General features: G+C 42.7%; 1 protein-coding gene across 2 annotated transcripts; it reads right to left on the reverse strand.

Annotated features, from left to right (window-relative positions):
- Positions 1–20,165: 20,165 nt before the first annotated feature.
- NKX3-1 (NK3 homeobox 1) lies at positions 20,166–24,374 on the reverse strand. Of its 2 annotated transcripts, XM_012508354.2 has the most exons (3): positions 24,299–24,331; positions 24,058–24,085; positions 20,166–23,096 (listed from the first exon to the last, which is right to left on the reverse strand). In XM_012508354.2, the coding sequence occupies exons 1-3, from the start codon at positions 24,329–24,331 to the stop codon at positions 22,678–22,680; spliced, it is 480 nt and encodes a 159-aa protein (XP_012363808.1). In that variant the 3' UTR covers positions 20,166–22,677. The 2 variants fall into 2 exon arrangements, with proteins under 2 accessions (XP_012363808.1, XP_003272923.1); XM_003272875.4 differs by having other exon boundaries at positions 24,058–24,374.
- Between the last annotated feature and the right edge of the window lie 250 nt (positions 24,375–24,624).

Raw genomic sequence — 24,624 nt, forward strand, 5'->3', positions numbered from 1 at the left:
TCAGAGTTTTTATGGAGGCTTCATTATTTAAGTATGCTTGATGAGGTCATTGGCCACTGGTGACTGAACTCAATCCCCAGCCCTTCTCTCCTCCCCAGAATTCCAGGGTGGGGGTGAAAGTTCCAGTCCTCTAATCACATGGTCAGTTCCTCCAGGGTCCAGGCCCCTTCCTCTGAGAGTCACTTCATTAGCATAAACTCAGGTGTAGTTGAAAGGGGCTTATTATGAATAACAAAAGACGCTCCTCTCATTACCACTCAGGAAATTCCAAAGGTTTTAAGAATCCCAGGCAGAGACCAAATATGTATTTCATAGTATATCCCAATATTACACGCTCTCACCCCATTTAGACCTTGGGCATCTCTGTCTGTGTAGCCATGGAAATAGTGGAGCTAAAATCTCCCAGGCAGAACTGAACATCCTTGCCAGAATTCACTTGGTTTCCCCTTTCAGGTACTGGGTTTTGATTTGAATAGCATCAGAAACCAGATTTGAAGTTCTTCCTGCAAACTACTCTTCTGTTCCAGGGCAGAAGGAAATTTAATGGGAGCCTTTTCCTGCCCTGGAAAATGACTTCTTTGGGGAGAGGATGACAGCAGAAGGTCCATGTCCTTGACCCATGGCAACAGGCCCTGGTTTGGAAAAAAGCAAGGCAACAAGGAACTGTTGCTGAACTGGTCATATCAGCTGGAACTGAGGAGCTGAGGCTAGCAGTTGTGTTTGTTACTCTGTTGCTGCTGGAGATGGCTGTAGAACAGTCTAGCATTATAAGGACCTGGGTGCGTGGGAGCTGAGAGCTCTTGACCAGTTCTGTAATTAAAAGGGGACATGCATTAAAAGCAGAGCACATCCTGCACATCCCTAGTCCTTTGCCAGGGGCCACAGATTGCATTGTCTGCACTTTGCTTCTTCACTCTGATGGGGTTTGGCAGTCTCTGGGGCAGTGGGAGGTGCAGAGCCTCATAAATACAGTGTTTGCTTGGAAGCCCAAAGTTCCTAGGTTCTATTTCTGCTTTGGCTCCATTTAGGAACCAAACTGGAAATGGTGGCTTGATTTCCTTTCTCCAATACTTGGGGGCCCGTGAGGACTCTTCAGATCGTGTATATACCAAAGGCTTGCTAGAGTCTCCTGTTCTGACTGGTTAGCTCAGCTGGTTGAAAGTGGGCATTAACAAAAGCTTAAGTGTGGGTCCTTTTCCTTTGTGGGCACGTTAGCTTTTTTCTCTTTCATGGCCATGGGCTGCATCTCTAGCTCCAATCAGGTAAAATGTCCTGGGTGAATTAACGCAGATTAAATGCCTTGCCTAGGATACAACTTGGTAGGTATTTAATCTGTGTTTGCCCAGTGAATGAATGCAAATCATTCAGAGAATCACAGAATGACAATAAAAAATGTTTTTAGAGACCATCTGCTGCATCCCTTTACAATATTATTTGTCAGAGAAAAACAATTCTGAGTCTCATTTGACTATTTACAGTTACTATGTAATTTTTCTCAATTGGAGGGACAGAATTGCATTTTATTTATGCAATCCTTTATGTCCTCTCCAGCACCCAGGGCCTTGCCTGGCAATTAGCTGAAACTCAGATGGCAGTGCCCAGCGACCCTCAGCTTTGACAATGGCCATTCCCAGATGGGCTCCCTGTCCAAACACCACACTGGGTATAAAGGCTATCACAATTACAGAGTATTGAGTGCAGAAACCTGTAATCTGGGGAAGAATTCACCCAGAGCAGTTCCTCCTACACCGGGAACAGAGCCTACAGCAAGCAGTGTGGAGACGTTGGTGCTCCAAGAAGGCCTGGCCTCTGGGGCTGCTGCTGAGAAGGTATCTGTGGGCCTTGGGGTGGACTTGGGGCTGCTGAAGTCTGCACAAGAGGAAGGACCACCCCAACTTGTTAGTGAACAGAGGGGAGAACTGAAGACAAGCCTCTCTGCCTTTGCTTAGGCCCAGGGCTGAAGAAAATTAATCGACGTGTAGTTGAATGCCACCACTTTAGATGATATGGGAGGAGAAGGCCATGTGACTTGACAGGAAAATCGACTTCATAGAGCCACACAAATTAATCAAAGACTTTCTCCAGGGAAAGATCTTTCGGCTGCCGTATTGAATCACATTAGACTCTAAATTGCAGAGGAGTGGTCTTTGGGATGCATATAGGAAATTGTTTTGTAAAGAGACAGAATCCAGGGTTAGAATCTGAGAGGTGCAGCAGGAGTCAGAGTGGAGACTTGGTGGCTCCAATGTAGCAGAGAAGGAGTCATTATGTGATGGAAGGGCAGTGCCCACTCTCATAAACCCGGGCTGGAAGTGTGGGTCTCTGCTGAGCAGGTGTACTGCTCACAAAGCCCCCCAGGGGCGCGTGTCCTTGTGCCACTCTCCTTCGTGTAGCTCTTTAAGGAATTCCAGTGGCTAGGATTTTTTTTTTTAAACTTTGGTTTTTTGGAAGTATTTGTGGGTTTCCGGACAGGATGCCTGTCCTTCCATGTTGGTGCAATAGAAAGGCATGAGTGTGACTCCCAAAGCAGCTGGATGGAGCCGTGGTAGAGGCTCCCCAGCTCCAGATTTGAGAAGACCCAGCAGGGCTGGGAGAAGTGCTACACAGGAGGCTGAGGGTAAGGCTCGCGTCTGCTCTCTGGAGGCCTTGGCCACACTCGCCTTCCAGCTCTTGCTCACAGACTTCTCTCCACTGTAAATGTTCTTCCATCTTTCCGCTCATCTTAGTCCTTCCAGCCTTCAGAGTTCAGCTCAAATCCCCATGCTACCATAAAAACTGGCTGGCCCTCCAGAGAAGACAGCTTCTGTCTCTGTAACTCCTTTAAGCTGTAATACACTAACTTGGTCATCAGAGAGGCTGAATTCAAATCCTGGCTCTGCCATTTGTCGTCCATATGACTTGGCAAGTTACTTAACCTCTTTGAGCCTCAGCTTCCTTATCTATAAAACAGAGATAATTATAATGGCAATAATCCTAGCACCTCTTCTGGAGGCTATTGTGAGCATTAAATAAGATAATACACGTGAAGTATTAGTAAACACATGGTAAGCATTTAATAAAGGTTACTTGTTATTACTGGTTATTTGACACTCAGATCAGACAGCCTTATATTACTAACATTTTCATATATGATGTTCTCTCTTTTTGTGCAGAATATAATTTCCTTGATGCCATATACATTGTCATTTTCCTGTTCAATAAATATTTGTTGTGTGTCATACTGTATGTTTTTATTTTATTTATTTATACATTTTATTTGATAGACAATGATGTATAAATTATTATATTTATGAGGTACAGTGTGATATTTTGCTATATGTTTGCATTGTAGAATAATTAAATCAAGGTAATTAACAAATCCATCACTTATATACTTTTTTTTTTTTTTTTTTTTTGAGATGAAGTCTTGCTCTGTCACCCAGGCTGGGGTGCAGTGGTGTGATCTCGGCTCACTGCAACCTCCACCTCCCAAGTTCAAGTGATTCTTCTGCCTCAGCCTCCAGAGGAGCTGGGACTACAGTCACACACCACCACACCAGGCTAATTTTTGTATTTTTAGTAGAGATGGTGTTTCACTATGTTGGCCAGGCTGGTCTCAAACTCCTGACCTCAAGTGATCTGCCCACTTCGGCCTCCCAAAATGCTGGGATTACAGGCATGAGCCACTGCGCCCAGCCTACTCATATACTTTTTTTTTTTTTTAAATGGTGAATGTACCGTATATTTTTAATAGACTTTAATTTTCGAAAAGTTTTAGATTTTCGGAAAAATCGCATAGATAGTACAGAGAGTCCTATATATGCCCCAGAGAACTCCCATCTACCCTCTCCAGTTTCCCTATTATGAACCTCTTACATTACTAGGATGCATTTGTTACAATTAATGAACTGATATTGATACATTATTAATAACTGACATCTACCAACATATTTTTTCCAGGTTTCCTTAGTATTTACCTAATGTCATCTTCCTGTTTGAGGACCCCATCTGGGATGCCACAGTACATTTGGTCATGTCTCCTGAGGCTCCTCTTGGCTGTGAGTTTCTCAGACTTTCCTTGTTCTTGATGACTTTGACAGTTTTGAGAAGTATTGGTCAGGTATATTGCAGGATGCCCTTTATTGAAATGTGTCTGATGCTTTCTCATGATTAGACTGGATTCATGGGTTTAGGGGAGGAAGGTCAGAGAGGTAAAGTGCCATTTTCACCATGTTATATTTAGAGTACAAGCTATCAACTGACCTTGATCACATGATGAACTGGTGTTTGTCACACTTCTCCACGGCAAAATTCATCCTGTTTTCTCCCTTTCCAAGCTTCACTCTTTGGAAGGAAGTCATTATTTGCAGCCCATCTTAAGGAGTGAAGAGCAAAGTATTCCACCCTCTTCGTTGAGGATGGAATATCTACATAAATTATTTTGAATTCTTCTGCACAGGATTTTGTTTCTTCTCATTCATTCATTCAGTTATTTATTGTTACTAGAATGGGCTCATGTGTATTTATTTCATGCTTGGGGTTATAATCTATTATTCCTTTATTTATTTTATTACTTAAATTATTTCATATTTGGCCACTGGAATCTCTTTCAGTTGGTTCCTATGTCCCTTTGATATACCCTCATCATTTTGTGTGTGTGTGTGTGTGTGTGTGTGTGTTTAATGCTTTCTTACTTTCTGAAACTGTAAGATGTTCCAGGCTCATCTTGTATATTTCCTGTAGAGATGGGGTTTCGCCATGTTGCCCAGGCTGGTCTCAAACTCCTGAGCTCAGGTGATCCGACTGCCTGGGCCTCCCAAAGTGCTGGGATTATAGGTGTCAGCCACTGGACCCAGCCTACTAAGTGAGTTTTTAAAAATATATTAAGCATCCCTCTTTTTGATGCAAAGTTCTATGGGTTTTGATAAATGCATAATGTCAGGTATCCACTCTTACAATGTTACACTGCCCTAAAAATGTTTCACTGTCCTAAAAATCCCCTGTGCTCCACCTTTTCATACTTCCCCTACTCCCCCAAATTGCTGGCAACCACTGATTTTTTTAAAAAAACTATTTCTATAGTTTTGCTCTTTCCAGAATGTATAATTAGAATCAGTTAGTATGTAGCATTACTGTGCTGACCTCTTTCGCTTATTGATATGGATTTAAAGTCCTTCCATGTCTTTTCATAGCTTGGTAGCTCACTTTTTATTGTTAATACTGTTCCATTGTGTGGAGGTACCACAGTTTGTTTATTCTTTCATATATTCAAGGACATTTTGGTTGCTTCCACTTTTTGACAATTATGAATAAAGCTTCAATAGACATTCATGTGCATGTTTTGTGTGAACATAGTTTTCAAATCAATTGGCTAGAAACCTAGGAGCACAATTGCAGGGTCATGTGGTGAGACTGTGTTTAGCATTCTAAGAAACAACTGTCTTCCAGGGTGACTCTACCATTTTTCATTTCCACAAGCAATGAATGAAAATTCCTACTGCTCCAAATCCCCACCAGCATTTGGTATTGTCATTTTTTAAAATTTCAGCAATTCTAATAGGTGTATAGTGTTATCTTGTTTTACATTGCGATTCTCTAATTACAAATACTGTTTAGTGTCTTTTTATAGGCTTATTTGCCATCTGAATATCTTTGGTGAGATGCCTGTTCAAATGTTTTGTCCATTTTAAAACAGAGTTGTTTGTTTCCTTATTCCTAAGTTTTAAGGATTCTCTGTATATTTTGGAGATGAATCCTTCATCAGATAAGTGATTGCAAATATTTTCTTTCAGTCTATGACTTGTGTTTTCATTCTCTTAAATGTATCTTTCAAAGATCACAAGTTTTTAATTTTAGTGAGAGCTAACATCAGTTTTTTCTTTCATGGAAATCATTCATGGATTATTCTTTTGGTGTTGTATTTAAAAACTCATCACAAACCCAAAGTGGCACAGATTTTGTGTTCTCTTCTAGAAGTTTTATAGCATTGTATGTTTTATTTAGGTCTATATATGATCCACTTTGAGTTGACTTATGTGAAAAGTATTAGGTCTGTGCCTAGATTATTGTTATTATTTTTTGCATATGGATATCTGATTGTTCCAGCCCTATTTGTTGAAAAGACTATCATTTCACCCATTAGATTTCATTTACTGCTCTTCTGTCAAAGATTCCCTTGACTATATTTATATGGGTCTATTTCTAGGCTCTCTATTCTGTTCCATTGATCTATGTCTCCTTTAACTAATGACCACACTGCCTTGGTTACTGTAAGTCTTTTTTTTTTTTTTTTTTTCAGTTTAAGTATTTTTTTTAATGATTACATATAAATTTATTTCTCGTATTTTTATTTTTATTTATTTATTTTTTTTTCAGTTTAAGTTTTTTTTAATGATTACATATAAATTTATTTCTTGTATTTTTCTTATTTTATTTTATTTTATTTTATTTTATTTTATTATTATACTTTAGGTTTTAGGGTACATGTGCACAATGTGCAGGTTTGTTACATATGTATCCATGTGCCGTGTTGGTTTGCTGCACCCATTAACTCGTCATTTACCATTAGGTATATCTCCTAATGCTGTCCCTCCCCCCTCCCCCCAACCCACAACAGTCCCCGGAGTGTGATGTTCCCCTTCCTGTGTCCATGAGTTCTCATTGTTCAATTCCCACCTATGAGTGAGAACATGCGGTGTTTGGTTTTTTGTCCTTGCGATAGTTTACTGAGAATGATGGTTTCCAGTTTCATCCATGTCCCTACAAAGGACATGAACTCATCATTTTTTATGGCTGCATAGTATTCCATGGTGTATATGTGCCACATTTTCTTAATCCAGTCTATCGTTGTTGGACATTTGGGTTGGTTCCAAGTCTTTGCTATTGTGAATAGTGCCGCAATAAACATACGTGTGCATGTGTCTTTATAGCAGCATGATTTATAGTCCTTTGGGTATATACCCAGTAATGGGATGGCTGGGTCAAATGGTATTTCTAGTTCTAGATCCCTGAGGAATCGCCACACTGACTTCCACAATGGTTGAACTAGTTTACAGTCCCACCAACAGTGTAAAAGTGTTCCTATTTCTCCACATCCTCTCCAGCACCTGTTGTTTCCTGACTTTTTAATGATGGCCATTCTAACTGGTGTGAGATGGTATCTCATTGTGGTTTTGATTTGCATTTCTCTGATGGCCAGTGATGATGAGCATTTTTTCATGTGTTTTTTGGCTGCATAAATGTCTTCTTTTGAGAAGTGTCTGTTCATGTCCTTCGCCCACTTTTTGATGGGGTTCTTTTTTTTTTTCTTGTAAATTTGTTTGAGTTCATTGTAGATTCTGGATATTAGCCCTTTGTCAGATGAGTAGGTTGCAAAAATTTTCTCCCATTCTGTAGGTTGCCTGTTCACTCATGGTAGTTTCTTTTGCTGTGCAGAAGCTCTTTAGTTTAATTAGATCCCATTTGTCAATTTTGGCTTTTGTTGCCATTGCTTTTGGTGTTTTAGACATGAAGTCCTTGCCCATGCCTATGTCCTGAATGGTATTGCCTAGGCTTTCTTCTAGGGTTTTTATGGTTTTAGGTCTAACATGTAAGTCTTTAATCCATCTTGAATTAATTTTTGTATAAGGTGTAAGGAAGGGATCCAGTTTCAGCTTTCTACATATGGCTAGCCAGTTTTCCCAGCACCATTTATTAAATAGGGAATCCTTTCTCCATTGCTTGTTTTTGTTAGGTTTGTCAAAGATCAGATAGTTGTAGATATGCGGCATCATTTCTGAGGGCTCTGTTCTGTTCCATTGATCTATGTCTCTGTTGTGGTACCAGTACCATGCTGTTTTGGTTACTGTAGCCTTGTATTATAGTTTGAAGTCAGGTAGCGTGATACCTCCAGCTTTGTTCTTTTGGCTTAGGATTGACTTGGCGATGCGGGCTCTCTTTTGGTTCCATATGAACTTTAAAGTAGTTTTTTCCAATTCTGTGAAGAAAGTCTTTGGTAGCTTGATGGGGATGGCATTGAATCTATAAATTACCTTGGGCAGTATGGCCATTTTCATGATATTGATTCTTCCAACCCATGAGCATGGAATGTTCTTCCATTTGTTTGTATCCTCTTTTATTTCATTGAGCAGTGGTTTGTAGTTCTCCTTGAAGAGGTCCTTCACATCCCTTCTAAGTTGGATTCCTAGGTATTTTATTCTCTTTGAAGCAATTGTGAATGGGAGTTCACTCATGATTTGGCTCTCTGTTTGTCTGTGATTGGTGTACAAGAATGCTTGCGATTTTTGCACATTGATTTTGTATCCTGAGACTTTGCTGAAGTTGCTTATCAGCTTAAGGAGATTTTGGGCTGAGACAATGGGGTTTTCTAGATATACAATCATGTCATCTGCAAACAAGGACAATTTGACTTCCTCTTTTCCTAATTGAATACCCTTTATTTCTTTCTCCTGCCTGATTGCCCTGGCCAGAACTTCCAGCGCTATGTTGAATAGGAGTGGTGAGAGAGGGCATCCCTGTCTTGTGCCAGTTTTCAAAGGGAATGCTTCCAGTTTTTGCCCATTCAGTATGATATTGGCTGTGGCTTTGTCATAGATAGCTCTTGTTATTTCGAGATACGTCCCATCAATACCTAATTTATTGAGAGTTTTTGGCATGAAGGTTGTTGAATTTTGTGAAAGGCCTTTTCTGCATCTATTGAGATAATCATGTGGTTTTTGTCTTTGGTTCTGTTTATATGCTGGATTACATTTATTGATTTGCGTATGTTGAACCAGGCTTGCATCCCAGGGATGAAGCCTACTTGATCATGGTGTATAAGCTTTTTGATGTGCTGCTGGATTTGGTTTGCCAGTATTTTATTGAGGATTTTTGCATCAATATTCATCAAGGATATTGGTCTGAAATTCTCTTTTTTGGTTATGTCTCTGCCAGGCTTTGGTATCAGGACGATGCTGGCCTCATAAAATGTGTTAGGGAGGATTCTCTCTTTTTTGAGGTTATATAAGTCTTGAGGTAAGTCTTGAGGTCAGATAGTGTCAGTCCTTCAACTTCTTTCTTCTTTTTTAGTATGTTGGGTATTCTGGGTCTTTTGCCTTCATATTGCATTTTAAGCTTCATTGATTCATCAAAGTCTAGCTTAGAGCCCTACTTAATTACAGGCTCTGAATTAATTGTCTACTGTTTGTTTACTTCTGATTACATCTAAAGTCATTTTAAGACTACTGGAAAATAAGTTACCTTAGCTTTTTCATCTGAAAATTTTTCTGGAGTTATAAATTGTATATTTATATAGTACCATTATGATGAGTAATAAGTTATTACCATTATGGTAATAATGTATTACCATAATTTACCACTTTATGGTAATAATTTATAACCATAAAATTTTCAGATGAAAAAGCTAAGGTAACTTAAAATATTTTAGGCACCAGAATTCTTCTTAGGAAAAAATGCCATTGTTTGGAAAAACATTTTGATAAGTTACTAAGAAAAGAAGGTAAAATTTCCAAAGGTGTAAGTCAAGACAACAACAAAAAATAGTGCCCTGCTTGAACCAAGGAGAAGATGCTCTGTGTTCCCAAGAGGGAGGATACAGAAGAGAGGAAAGGAAAGATTAAGAAATGAGATTGGAGGAATTAGTAGATGAAATAAAGCTGAGATCCACATGCAATGAAGCAACCATTAGAAATTCCACCATATAAGATTAGGGATGCCTGATGTTGAATTTGAAAATCTTCCTGCTGCTGTGATATGACGCTCACTTTTGTCCTTAACCACCTCAACCCATCCTCAGTAAAGTCTATCACACTTATGAATGCTTTGTGTGAAAGTTTTGTTTTGTTTTTTAGGAATTCAGGAAAGAAATTGAGTTCTACTTTTACAGTGAAGAACAGAGAACACCTGAGGAAGCTGAGAATGAAATGAGCCCACCAGGACTTAGCAACCCTCTTGCTGAGGTTTGGATTTTGATAGGGTGTGAATGGTGGTTGGAGATAAGCTTATCTGGTTCTCCAGGGTCCAGGAGACCTCAGCTAGGTTAGCATCTGCATTGCACATATTATAGTAAAGATGCCTGTTATCAAATTACTCTAATGTCATTCTTTCCTTTGACTCTATTTAACAGTCATGTGAAGCAAACCCTTTCTGTAGATTGTGCAAATTTAACTCAATCTGCATTGGGCTGGACATTGTGACAAATTACTAGGGATCTACTTGAATGACACTTTATATGCAAACTTTATTTTTACATTTTAATATGTTCAAACTTATGTGGTTAGGAGAAGAGTCTGACAGCTTCAAAAATAGAAGAAAAATCATTAAATGTTGACTGGTAGAGCTGGAAGAGATCTCAGCAACTACTTTATAAATGAGGAAACTAAGACGTACAGAAGTGGATAACTTTCCAACATCATACAGCCTTTGAACAGTAGATTCATTGGAACAATTAAAAGAGAAAGTCTTCTTTCCCTGCCAGGGGAATTTCTGCCATTAACCACTCCTCTTGTAGTACTCAAAGGTCTAACTTGGCTATGGAAAAGCCTCCATCTCAAGAATGTTTATGTCTTTGGATCCTTTCCTCTCTTTTACAAAAGAATGCTGGAGAAAATAAAAAAAGGCCCACATGGTCATAAAACACTGAACTTCAGCTTTTTCTGAAGCCACCCTCTTGTCCAAATTTTGGGGACTTGACGTGGATGGGAGCAAGCAATTTACCTGGGCTTTTTCCTACTTCCTACCTCTCCCAGGTCTGGGAGAGTCAACTGAAAACCAATCAATATATGTTTCATTTTTGTTTTCTGTATAAATAGTTGTCTTATCTGAAATGACCTTTTTCCAAGAGCTAATAGCCATAAATTTTTGCAGCTGGACATGTTTAGAAATGCCTCTTAGCTATTTTTGTTGATTTATTTTCTTTGTCTGTATTTGTGCAATCCAGCTTTGGGCATAGAAGCAAGCAGCTCTGGTTTCTGGTCCTCTACCTCTAATGATTTAAATTCAGGGGACGTAATTCTTTTTCTATAGGAATGACCTCATATGGGATTCCATGGAGTCATAGCTCAGCCCGGGAGATATTATTCTATCTTGGAGACTCATGTTGAATTCTTTTTGTGGCAACTACTTCTGCATTTTCTGCATTTCTTTCTGAGTCTGCTTTGAAATGTTTTTATCTATCTATCTACCTGCCTGCCTACCTACTTCCAATTTCCATGTCCAATAATATGGTGGTTATATATTATAGAGTATTAACTCACTGGCATATTAAGTGACCACAAAAAATGCAAATGAAAATATCATCTGCTGTGTAGCTTCATGGAACAGCACATCCAAAACATATTAAGTGACCATTCCATATATTTAATTATAGTCTGAAAAATTTATGTAACATGTGGATAAAGTTTAGACATTTTCTCAAAAAGAAGTAAGTGAACTAGCAGTTCTTAATGGCCTAATATATGCTGAATTTATCTCATTTAACCCATAGAACAATCCTGTAAATTAGGCGTCATTACCTCCATTTGAAGATGTAGAACCTGAGTCTCAACGGATCAAATAAGTTGTCTAAAGTCACACAGCTAATATTAATATAAAGGTACAGCCAGAGTTCCAGGTTGGTCCTAAAGCTGGAATCTGCTCTTTTCATTATGCCATGCTACATTTAGAGAAATCTAAGCAATGATAGACTTAGGTAAAGGGCTCAGAATTGTAGCATTTCAGGTTAAAAATAAAAATAAAAGTAAATATAAAAATATTTTTGTCCCCCTTCATCTTCACTGTATGAATAACTTCTGAGTTGGAGGAAAGGACACGGGACTGACACAATAGAGAGAAATCATCATCCCTCTCTGTCCTTTTGCTTCTAGAACAACTTTATTACCTCTCTCTCTGTGGATATCCATTTTCCAGGCCACAATATATATGTTCTGAGGTCTAAAGTCAAAAGGATTCCAAGAAAATAAGGCAATAGCTTAAGCCCAGAATGTAAGACTAAGCAATAAAACAATCAGAATTATCTGACTTATAAGCAGGGCTAAACTTAGATGAAATTTAGAAATAGAAATATAAGTTTATCTTTTTCTTCTCAAGCCCCCAGTATGCTTTCACATCTCTTTTATACAAATTTATTTTCTGTATCACATGGTGCTGTGTTGAAATTAAGAAAATATTCATATTAGAAATAAATGATTCATTATGTTTAATTCATTACTTCTTCCATGAATATTCATATTTTAATTGGAAATAAATTCTTAAGGTTCAAGAACGAATCCCTCCAGGTGGAACTTCAGATATTAATCAGCAGGTATCATCAATCAGTAGATCTTCACTGTCCTTGAAATCACACAATTGGTTTCCTTATGAATCAAAGATGGACCTGCAGAGCTGATTTGATTCAATTAACCACCAGAAGAATTAATTTCTACATTTAACAGAGGAGTAGCTGAAACTCACAGAAGTTGGGTGATTTGTCTACATCTCACAATTAGTAGGTGGCAGATGGGTTGCAACCACATACTTCTCTCTAGAACGACAGAATCAGAAGGTTGGCAAGGATCTTAGAGTAGCAGCATGCTGTTCATTCTTCTCAAGACCTCCTTACCAAATAATTATTAGTTCCGAGAAACTTCCCCAATGATGCAGAACACACATCAGCCCAATATTTTTGCAGGTGTTGCTGATCTCAGTCGTATGTCACCTTGAATATTCCACCTAGGACAACACAGAAAAAGTCTAGTCCTTCTTCTCTTCCTTGAACCCCATGCCTTCCCCACCCCTAGCACTGACTTTCCTTTCTCAGGTTAAATATTCCTAGTTTCTCCTACTTTTCTTCACATGACACGTTTGTACTCTTGCATCCTCCCAGTTATGCTCTTCTGAACTTGCTATAGTTTTTCTCAAAGTATGGTGTGTAGAACTGAACCTAGTACTCCAGGCGAGGTCTGAACTCACTCATTCATTTATTCATTCATTCTACATATATTTGATTAGAGTCCAACCTCTGTCTGATCAGTTCAGAGAAGGGAGGGGACACTTAGCTCCATTGCTCGAGATGCCATACACTATTGGTTGCTGCCTAAGATCAAATTAGTTCTGGTTTTTAGGTGTTCATTGTCAACGAGTTCTCTGGAGCTTTTCCCCATAACCTCCTATGTAGTGTGCCTCGTTCTCTGCCAAGCTGTTTCTCTGTGTGCGAAGCTGGCCATTTTTGTATGGGGGTGTGTGCCTGCACAGGATTTTATAAAACCTATTTGGGTTATAATGAGAACACCTTTCCTCAGATCCCAGTCCAGCTTTTGTTCCTTCCTGATGCCAAAGTTGACATGCCCCTAGTCTGTCTCTGTAATAAAATCTAATCTCCAGGATGTGGAGCCATCTCTCTGCTCAGGGATCAATCAGGAGCCAACGAGAGGGGTAGTGAGCTCACATGTGTACAAAGATGCTTCTGTAGCCCGTGGAAAACTACCCGTCCGGTTCTTCCCCCTCGCTTTGGACTCTTTGCAGTCCCTCCTCCTTCTCCTTTGCTCTTTCCATGAAGTTGAACTGGCTGAAAGCAAAGAAAGGCAACAACCCAGTAACAGGGCACACAACTGAAGTCAGGGCCTGAGAGACATTTCTGAAGTTGGGATTCTGCACATAAGAGGTTGCAGAATTCTGAAATCTACACTGCGGGTGTCTTTAATGTGTCTTTTCTTGCCCATGCCATTATCCTTCACTCTGTTCATTTTTTTTTTTTTTTTTTTTTTTTTTTTGAGACGGAGTCTCGCTCTGTCGCCCAGGCTGGAGTGCAGTGATGCAATCTCGGCTCACTGCAAGCTCCACCTCCCGGGTTCACGCCATTCTCCTGCCTCAGCCTCTCCGAGTAGCTGGGACTACAGGCGCCCGCCACCACGCCCGGCTAATTTTTTGTATTTTTAGTAGAGACGGGGTTTCACCGTGGTCTCGATCTCCTGACCTCGTGATCCGCCCGCCTCGGCCTCCCAAAGTGCTGGGATTACAAGCGTGAGCCACCGCGCCCGGCCCATTTTTTTTTTTTAATCTAAAGAATTACTTCTACCGGAATTTCTTGATGCAGTTTGCAATTTACAGAGGGTCTTGTGTATGCATTTTACAGATAAGGAAAACTGAAAACCCAGAGAAATCCTCTGTGGGAGTCACATTGTGGACCCCGGGACCTTTGTCCTGAACTTTGATGATCAATTTTCTCTGGCAATTTGTGTGTTTTGCTAATGGAGCAGCTAAAGAAAAATCCACACCCTCTGTAAGTCTGTACATTCTAATTTAATCCAAAAGTCTCTCATGCTGTTATTTTCATTATGGTGGGTTGTTTCCCCCCACAGGAAGGAGATTGTGAAACATCTAAGTAGAGCTCTGCTAAAGCTAATTAAGCACCTTCTCACGTATCTTCACTCACTGCAATCCTCCGTGCCCACTCCACGTAGTCACCTACCATCCAAGTCTTTGCAAAGCAGGAGAACCTGCACATATTAGCCTTCCATGAGTCAGATTTTCCTTGAAGGGAAAAAAATATAAAGGATCTAAGTATAAACCAGCTCTCAGGATGGAGTGAGGGAGAGATTCCAAACTTTTCCATGATAGAATGCCATCTCCTCCCTATCCTCAAGTTCATGTTGTGAGTATTGCCTGCATTCTTCTTAATAACAGAACTAACTCATTTCCATCCCTCTTGTTTGCAGATGCTGTTTAGGTCAAGTTTAAGCTTTTCTGGCTTTGGGATGGAGTTCTAAGGCCAACTCTGCATTAATTGCATGCAAATTTTACTTTAAAATGCAAGGCATATTCCTTCTCCTTGGAGCACCCTCCACACCCATCTATCCCTGAACACATAATTTAAGTCTGCTATCTACCAGGATGCAGTGGTGTGCACCTGTAGTCCCAGCAATTTGGGAGGCTAAGGTGGAAGGATCATTTGAGCTCAGGAGTTTGAGTCCAGCCTGGGTAATATAGCAAGACTGTCTCCAAAAAAAAAAGACAAAAAAAATTTTAAATGTACATTACCAATTTGGCAGAAGGATGTGTAAATGTTATGTCAGCCTTAAGACATGATTTAATCCTGATAGATGAATTGTCAGGGAAGCGTGATGCTAACTGACAGATGTTAGCTGGCACCTGCTATTCCCAGCGATGCACTAAGAAGGCTCTGTGGTTCTGGGTGGGTGAAAAGTCCTCAGCAGCACAGTCAAAAATGAGATTTTCTTTTCTGTCTTCTATTGGTGAAGTCAAAGAGTGTGTTGCCAGTCTGGAGGGGCCTGGGCTGGAGACGGGTAATAAATGCTTCTGGATGACCAGGTTAGCAAAAGCACCCACACGCTTTGAGTCCCTTAAACTTCTATTGAGAGATCAACCAGAATGAGCTGGGGTCTCCTAGATTACAAAAGGCATTTGATGATATCAGACATTCCAGGAGGAGGAGGCTTGGGAGGAAAGTAAGAAAGGTTGAACATCTGTTTTCTGTAAAAAGAAAAAGCAAGTCAAAAAAGAAACAAAACAAAACAAAGAAAACCCACCCCCAACTCCTCCCTTCCTGGTGGGCCCCTCCAGGTGTCTCTCTCCTGTCCTGGCATCCATTTGTCTCTCACAAGATTTTATAAGGGCTGAGAGGCCGAGTAGACAAACCAGTTGAAAGGAGGATAAAGAAGTGGTTTGTAACCTTGGACGCTATTAGTTTTTAAAGTAAGTACTGAGGCCAGATGCCTTGGCTCACACCTGTAATCCCAGCACTTAGGGAGACCAAGAAAGGAGGATCACTTGAGCCCAGGAGTTAAAGACCAACCTGGGTGACATAGTGAGACCCCTGTCCCTACCAAAAATACCAAAATTAGTCAGGCGTGGTGGTGTGCTTCTGCTGTCCTAGCTACTCACCAGGCTGAGACAAGAGGATGGCTTGAGCTCAGGAGTTTAAGGCTGCATTGAGCTATGATTGTGCCACTGCACTCCAGCCTGGGTGACAGAGCAAGATCCTCTCTCAAAAAACAAACAAAACCTCAAAAACCAACAATAAAAAACTGATGCCTGAGCCCTACTTCCAGAGATTACAGCACAGTTGGTGTTAAGTAGGAAGTAGGGCTAGGCCTTCCTATGTCTTCAAAGACTCCCAGGAAATTCTGTTGTGCAACCAGTGCTGACAGCCACTGGGTAAAAGGCATCCACAGATGCAACTGCAATTGTAGGTACAATTGGTCTTTGAGACTAATTACTGCTGGACTTTCACTGTTAAGAGAGCAAAATCAGCATTTATTCTCCCGTGCAGATTTCTAGGTGATATGGTTTGGCTCTGTGTCACCGCCCAAATCTCATCTTGAATTGCAATTCCAATGTGTCAAGGGAGGAACCTGGTGGGAGGTGATTGGATTATGGAGGTGGTTTCCCCCATGCTGTTCTCATGATAGTGAACGAGTCTCACAAGGTCTGATGGTTTTAAAAGTGGGAGTTTTTCCTATACTCTCAGTTCACTTCCCACCTGCCGCATGTAAGACTTGCTTGCTTCCCCTTTGCCTTCTGCCATGAGTGTAAGTTTCCTGAGGCTTCCTAGCCATGCTTGCTGTTAAGCCTGTGGAATTTTGAGTAGTTAAACTTCTTTCCTGTATAAATTACCCAGTCTTGGGCAGTTCTTTATAGCATTGTAGAAACGGACTAATACACTAGGCTTTAAACAAATTCTCTAGGTATCCCACAATCATTCCAATGAGAAAATAGGACTTTTCTCTGGGTATCACCCTTTTCTCTCTACCCAGTCACCTCCCCAGTATGGGCTCTCCCTATGACTGAGCTGGCTAGAAACAGGTGAGGAATGCCCAGTTAGAAGATGCCACACAATGGATTTATCCTAAATCTCTGTCCTAAATCTATCCTCTACTCCATATTGGACCCAGAGCAAGCTCAGGAAATAAGTCAAGGCTGCATCTACAGCCTTTGCATAAATTAGGGGAGAACATACCATGGAAACTGAAATTCTTTTCCTTTCCCTTGCAGACTTTAGATAACCCTTTTCAAGGGGTAGTCTGTCTGGGAAAGTTTGCATGAAGGCCAAGTCTAGGCTAAACTAGGAGCTCTTCATGTCCCAGGGCTATCGGTCCTGCCCTTTTTCTTGAGCAGTAAATAACTTTCAGCTCTGAAAAGCATGCCCTGGTGACGTGTTCATCATGGCCATGGGAGGAGCAGAGTCTGGCTGTCTGGGTGCAGAACTCAGAGCTCCAAGCCTCGTCTGACACTGATTTTCTCACTGCGAAAAATGGTGGGACCATGGCCCTGAGAGTGACCAAGGAAAGGATCCTATGTTTTATAGTGGATCACATGGTGATCCACTGAGTCCCCCTGTGCAGGGCTGATGTGCTCCTAGCTGCTAGGCATATTGGTGCAATGAATCAAAGCTGGGTTCCTCGATGGCCATTGCCTAACACAGACAGGACTACATTGCCCAGGGGTATTCTCATTTTCAGGAGGCAGCTGATGCTGGGATACAAATGTCCAGCCTATGATCCTCAATTTGGGGCACAGTGGTTTTGGAGCTTCTTAAGGTATTGGGTGAGGCCTCAGTTGCAGCTGCCTTAACCCTGCCTTCCTCCACCACACCTGACTAATTTTGGTATTTTTGGTAGGGACAGGGGTCTCACTATGTCACCCAGGTTAGTCTTTAACTCCTGGGCTCAAGTGATCCTCCTTTCATGGTCTCCCTAAGTGCTGGGATTACAGGTGTGAGCCAAGGCATGTGGCCTCAGTACTTATTTTAAAAACTAGTAGTGTCCTTCTCTCAACCCTGCCTTCCTCACTTCCTCCAAGATGTGTCCCAAACACCCTCTCAAGAAAGCTTCTGTGTGCAATTCCCCATTCACTGGAGCTGTTTCCCGGGCACCTAAGCTAAGTGACTTTCTCATAATAGCCACTGTTTCCTTCAAGGTCAGCTTTAAGATGTGTGAAATTAACATCACCCTACAACAGTAATTTGCTTTGATAGAAGGAAAACATTGTTGTTTGATGCAAGTCTCTGACATTCATTTCCCCTCTGACAGCTATGGTTGGCCTTCCTAAGGAGGCTTGGGGAGAACCAATGGGACCACAGATGACAAAGCTGCAGTGGCTCTAGACACTTTCACCAGAAGTAACTTGAGAGACAAACTGAAGAGAAATTCCAGATGCCATGAACATGTGGCATGCTAACTGGGGTTGCTGGATGGCATGCTAAGGGGAGTTGCTAGAAGAGAGGGATGTGAGATTAGCAGAGATATTGAAAGAAAGTTGGAAAAGGGACAAAAAGAGGAGGGAGAAGAGGACTTTCTTAAGGGATGGGAGATTTTTTAATTTCCTGGATTAGTTACTCTTTTTTTTTTTTTTTTTTTTTTTTTGAGAGGAAGTCTCGCTCTGTCGCCCAGGCTGGAGTGAGTGCAGTGGCGTGATCTTGGCTCACTGAAAGCTCTGCCTCTCGGGTTCACGCCATTCTCCTGCCTCAGCCTCCCGAGTAGCTGGGACTACAGGCGCCCACCACCATGCCTGGCTAATTTTTTTGTATTTTTAGTAGAGACAGGGTTTCACCGTGTTAAAATCTACATCTGTTAATTGACTGCAAGTGTCTTTGTAATTTGAGAGCTCATGGCCTTCCAGGGGAGGAGAAGATGGTTACAGATTTGTGCAAAGAGGTAAATCTTAGGATGTGAGCATGCCAAGAGAAGCCCCACCTATGTGTACATGTGCTTAAAGGATTAGAGCAAAGTTTGAAATTATGATATATTTTCTTTAGAGTAAGCACCTTACTCTTTAAGCTTCTATTTCCTTGAAGGAGGGAGGAAGAAACCATCAATTCTTGAAGGCAATCAGGTGCATGGGATTCTCCTCTTGTGGGATTTAATGAAGGTTTAAGTGCAAGGAGATGAAGGATGTGTTGTTTATGTTTTAACACATTAATAAAACCTATTTTTCATACTTGTGATTCCAGTTCAAAGGCATCACTTGCAAGAGGTCTATCAGCTTTGGATGAAGGTGACATTTTTTGGGAGATGCAGGAGCCAGGGAAGTTATAGTGTGAGGGGCTAGCAGAACATAAAAGGGGAATTTTTTTTTTTTTTTGAGACAGAGTCTTGCTCTGTCACCCAGGCTGGAGCGCAGTGGCATGATCTCGGCTGAGTGAGACCTCCACCTCTTGGGTTCAAGTGATTCTCCTGTCTCAGCCTCTGGAGTAGCTGGGATTACAGGTGTCTGCCACTACGCCCAGCTAATTTTTGTATTTTTAGTAGAGACAGGGTTTAACCATGTTGGCCAGGCTGGTCTCGAACTCCTGACCTCAGGTGGTCTGCCCATCTTGGTCTCCCAAAGTGCTGGGATTACAGGCGTGAGCCACCGCGCCTGGCCAAAGGGGAACTTTTAAAGAAGGATTGCTGTAGTCTTTGTGTTCCCTTTAAGGTCTTCAAGAAATGTAAGTAAATACTTGGTTATCCTTTTTTTTTCTTTTTTTTTTTTAACAAAAGGTATTCCTTGGCTGGAGTAGGTGATTATTTAAATGTTTTTATTTTTATTTTTATAGGATCGGGGGTACAAGTGTAGTTGTGTGGCATGGATCTATTGCACAGTGGTGAAGTCTGGAATTTCAGTACCCATTGCCCAAATAGTGAACACTGTACCCGGTCATTTTTCATCCCTCACTTTCCTCCCACCCTCCAACATTTTGGAGCCTCCAGTGTCTCTTATTCCATTCTGTATACCCATCGTTTAGCTCCCATTTCCAAATGAGAACATGCAGTTTCTCACTTTCTGTCTCTGAGTCATTTCACTTATGATAAGGGCTTCTAGTTCCATCCATATTGTTGCAAAAGATGTGATTTCATTATTTTTGATGGTTGCGTATGTATTCCATGGTATATATGCACCACATTTTAAAATGTAATCATCTGTTGATGGACACATAGGTTCAGCCCATGATGTTGCTATTATGAATAGTGGAACAGTTGATTATTAGACTGAAGAGAGAAAAGGCCTTCCTCTCCCCATGACTTAACAGGAACGAAGGACAGTGCATTTATAAAAGGATGGCTGTCACCAGCTACTGGGTAGGCTGAGGCTTTTGATCACCATAGGTTGCAATTGGTGTGTTAGGTGGACGAGGGCAAGAGGATATGGTAATTAGAAATATCTAAGTTACACAGCATGTAGTTTTTAGGAAACTGAAAATCACACACAGATACATCTAATAAAGACATAGGTACTTTATTTTCAAAACACTCATATGTTGCAAAAAAACACATAGAAAAATAAAGTTTGGTGGGGGTGCTGACTAAACTTCAAGTGACAGACTTTTATGTTACAGATTGGAGCAGGGTTTGTTATGCATGTAGAGAACTCAAACTAATTTATTAAACAGGATAGAAACAGGCTGTCTGGGTGAAATGGTTCTGATAACCATCCGGTTCACCTGTCAGATGCTGATAGACTAGCTTTTCAAATGTTTTTCTACTAGTTCAGAGATGGGTTAATGACTAGTTCCAGTGGGGAAAAAGCAAGATGGATTCACAAGCCAAATAATTTTAAACCAAGACACTTTTTTTTGCAACACAATATACATCACAGTGAAATGTGTAATCCTTGCAAATTGCAAGTTGAAAGAATTAAATTCAGAGGAGGGGAGAGAAAGAGTACTCAGTAGGGACTGAGCACTAAATGCTTATTTTAAAAGAAATGTAAAGAGCAGAAAGCAATTCAGGCTACCCTGCCTTTTGTGCTGGCTAGTGCTCCGGTTCAATGTCAGCAGCACGTGGCATTGAACATTTCAATGTGGAGCCCAGACCACAGAAAATGGGGGAAATTGGCCAACTTTCTATCAACTTATGTTGGCAATTTTGCCACCAACAGTAAATTGGCCCTTTTAATAAAAGAAAATTGAAAGGTTTCTCACTAAACGGAATTAAGTAGTGGAATCAAGAGACTCCCAGGCCTCAGTGTACCTCATTAGTAATTGTTTTATTGTTTCATTTTTTTTCTAACGTCTCCCCTCTACCAGGTCACGTGAGATAATGGAATGAAAATGGAAGGACAGCCAGATTTCTCCTTTGCTCTCTGCTCATTCTCTCCGAAGTCTAGGTTACCCATTTTGGGGACCCATTGTAGGCAATAAACACAGTTCCCAAAGCGTTTGGACAGTTTCTTGTTGGGTTTTAAAATGGGTTTCCTTTTTCTTAGCCTTTTCCTGCAAAAGGCTCACTCAGTCCCTTGCTTGCTCAGTGGACTGGGCTCCCCAGGGCCTAGGCTGCCTTTTTTCCATGTCCCGCCCATGAGCCCTCCACTGGACAGCTCAGTAAACCCGGCCCTTCATTCTGCACTGTGTTCTTCCTTCTCTATGAAAACCCAATACCTCTTACCTCCTCTGCATGCAAAGATTCTCAAGGATTGTCAGACTACAAACGTAACAGCAGAACCACCAGAAGGTCCTATAAATGCAGCAGTGACCTTCTCAAGCTGTCAGGTCTTTAAATAGGATTTGGGATTTAATGCTATATATTTTTAAATGAAAGAAATAAGAGTTGCTAGTTTTAAAAATGCATGTCTTTTAGCCAATTCAGAATCTGCCCCCAAACTTTTTTAAAAAGTCAAGACAGATAAAGCTTTGGGGAGAGGAAAAAAAAAAAAAAAAAAAGAACAGATCTTGGGCTAAATAAGCGAGGCATAAGTTAGGTGCAGCCAGACTAAAAATCGGGACTAAAATGAAGCCCTTGAGTAATTGCTGCAAAAAGGAACAAAAAATTTTAAAAGGAGGGAAGGAAGAATTATGTTGCCTCTCAGGATACAGTATATATGATAGCCTGAAAACTCCAGGAAACTTCTGATTCTAAATTCTCCAGCCCAAGGGAAAAAAGTTGAGAAGAGGCCTTTCCACTTTCTGCTAATAAAAAAAAAACGCAACAGCCCCTAGCAGCAGTGTGGAGACCCTCCTTAGGCCCCTGTCTTGGACAAGCGGAGATTCTCCTGGCCCAGCCCCACCTCTGGCAGTGGAGTTCTGTTTATACAGCTTGTCTTAAAATCACAGCGAGTGCATCTTGTTCTATTTGGGCCACCCTGTAAATACTTAAGTTGGCATACCATTTTAAAAGGAATAAAAAGGAAGAAGAAGAAGCTGATATTTTCATCTCCTCCCACCCATCTCCCCCTCCCATGCAAATGTGTGCTGAGCATGAGGGCGTTCTCTTGGAGACTCTCTATTTGCCCCTCTCTTTTACAGGGACAGAGAGAGCCTTGGCCATATTCCAAGACCAACAGGAGGCTTCTGGACTTAAGGTTAATTCAGTTGGTGACATCCTCATCCTGGTTGTCCTTTCTCCCATTAGGTTTGCTCTTTCAGAGTTGTTATTCAGTGACACAGGAGGATGGAGTTGCAGAACAGAATCCTCAGGTGTACAGCTCATCCAAAATCATACAAAGTGCTGGAAATAGCACTTGATTTTCCCTTTCTCCCCTTCAAACAGGTAGCCAGAAGCAAAAAAATGACCTACAGTATGCACTGGGGGAAGGACTTAGATATTAAAACCTTCACTGTCTCTGTTGTTTCATTGTCTCACCAGTGAAGAATCTGAGATTTCCACGCAAATCTCCAATAGCTTTGGTGTGCACACCTCTTGCTCCCTGACCTCGGCCCCTTGTGCTTTTCATAGAGACACCCTGGGGAAGGCAGTTTTTGATCATACATGGTTGTCACCTGAGCTGGCATTACCAAAAAGCTGGGCTCCAGCTGCCCACGCAGTACAGGTATGGGTAGTAAGGATAGCTGTTATACACAGAGACCAGGGAGGCCCGGGAGAAGGCCTCCTCTTTCAGGGCCGGCAAAGAGGAGTGCTTCTCCAAGTCTCCCAGCTCCGAGGAGAGCTGCTTTCGCTTAGTCTTATAGCGTCTGTTCTGGAACCATATCTTCACTTGGGTCTCCGTGAGCTTGAGGTTCTTCGCCAGGTGGGCCCGTTCAGGGGCCGACAGGTACTTCTGATGGCTGAACTTCCTCTCCAACTCGATCACCTGAGTGTGGGAGAAGGCAGCTCGGGAGCGCTTCTGCGGCTGCTTAGGGGTTTGGGGAAGCCTTGGAAGGGCGCCTGAAGTGTTTTCACAGTCCAACAGATAAGACCCCAAGTGCCTTTCTGGAAAGGAGAGCGGGGAAGGAGGGATGAGAAGACAAAAGTTACATGTTAGCAGGGAAGAGAACAGAATTCAATCCACCCTTATCTCTTTAGTGAGTGAACAAACAGCCCACTGTCATCGTGGATACATTTCACCTTTTTCACATGACTAAGGAGCTTTCTGGAGTGAAGAGTGAGTAAATATGTTTATTACGCATTCATTTTCTAAGAATCATCAAGAATCCAAAGTTAGAGGTGTTTCGTGGTTGAACTTTCTCCCTACTGTCTAGTAGAATTAGATGGGGATTCTGGATCTGTGTGCTGAGCAGAGGCGGGAGAGGGAGGCAGGGAACACGCCGTGGAACAAGATACCCTCGAAGGCCGGACCAAAAGACATCCGGTGTTAGGATCCAGGTGGGCAAGAGACGGCTTGTGCCACGGGAGACGCAGAGGCAGGCTCATTCTGGGCTTTAATTCCCTCTTCGCTAAACGAGGCGTTCGGTCGCCTCATCAGAAGTGACAGGAAAGAAAATAAGTGGACTCTCTCTCCTGGACACCAGAGGGAACCCCAAATGTACCGCTTTACTGCCCACGGGTTTGGGAAGCACACGGAGGCTTTGCTGGTCAACCCCTGCTTTGTCACTGTTAATAATTATTAGTTTTCGTGACTACCAGGGGGCTGGCGCCGATCGCGGGTGGCACGGGGCGGGATCCGCTCCTGGGACGGTGGAGGGCGGTGGCGCTGCGGTCGCGCCGGCTTCTGAGCCCCGGGGAGCGGAGGGCACGGAGCCGGGCGAGTCCTGCGGTGTCAGAATCCTGCGCCGCCCTGACGCTGGGGCTCAGGGTTCATTCCGGGGGCGCGCGCGTAGCTGCGGAGGCGGGGAGGTCCCTCTGCCTGTCACCGCGGGGCCCCGCGTCCTTGCACCCCGAGCTCTGGGGGGTCCGCCTTGGGCTGCCCTCCGCCCCCGGCCTCGCCGCTTACCTGGCTCGGTCTCCGCCAGCGTCTCGGCCTCCTCCGGCGCGGCGCGGGACCCGGGGCTCAGCTGGTCGTTCTGCGCCCTGGCGCGGCCGCGTCCTACCTCTGGCTCAGGCTCCGGGTCGCGCTGTCTCGGGCTGCTCGTGTGGCCGCCTCGGCGCTGCGCGCTGTCCCGCAGGATGTCCTGGATGAGGAAGGACGTGAGCGGCTTGGACGGGGTCGGCGGCGCCGCCCCCTCCGCTTTCGCCTCCCCGGGCCGCGGCTCCGGAGCCCTGAGCATCCCGGCGGCCCCGCTTCGGCCCGGCTGCGCCCGCGGAGCCCGCACCGCTTTCACTTTCCGCCTCCCGGCGCGCTTATAGCGCAGGGGAGCGGGCCGCGCCGCCCTCCCATTGGCCGCGGGACGGGCCGCGCCGCGGATTGGCCGCTCTGAGCCCCAGGTGACCCCGCGGAACGGCGAGTCCTGAGCACTGCCCCGCTCCGCTCCTCCCTAGGGGATTCCTTCCCCAGTTCCCTCTCCTTCCCCAATTCCCTCTCCTTCCCCAATTTCCTCTCCTTCCCCAGCTCTCCTCCCTC

Source organism: Nomascus leucogenys, chromosome 8 (genome assembly GCF_006542625.1).
Source record: "Nomascus leucogenys isolate Asia chromosome 8, Asia_NLE_v1, whole genome shotgun sequence".
Lineage (NCBI taxonomy): Eukaryota > Metazoa > Chordata > Mammalia > Primates > Hylobatidae > Nomascus > Nomascus leucogenys.

What these genes read in the sequence shown, in the direction of transcription:
- NKX3-1 (XM_003272875.4), bottom strand. Translation starts at nt 24,331, where the DNA reads ATGCTCAGGGCTCCGGAGCCGCGGCCCGGGGAGGCGAAAGCGGAGGGG. An exon ending in GCTGGCGGAGACCGAGCCAG is followed by an intron (nt 23,097 to 24,057) that starts GTAAGCGGCGAG and finishes TCTCCTTTCCAG; the next exon opens with AAAGGCACTTGGGGTCTTAT.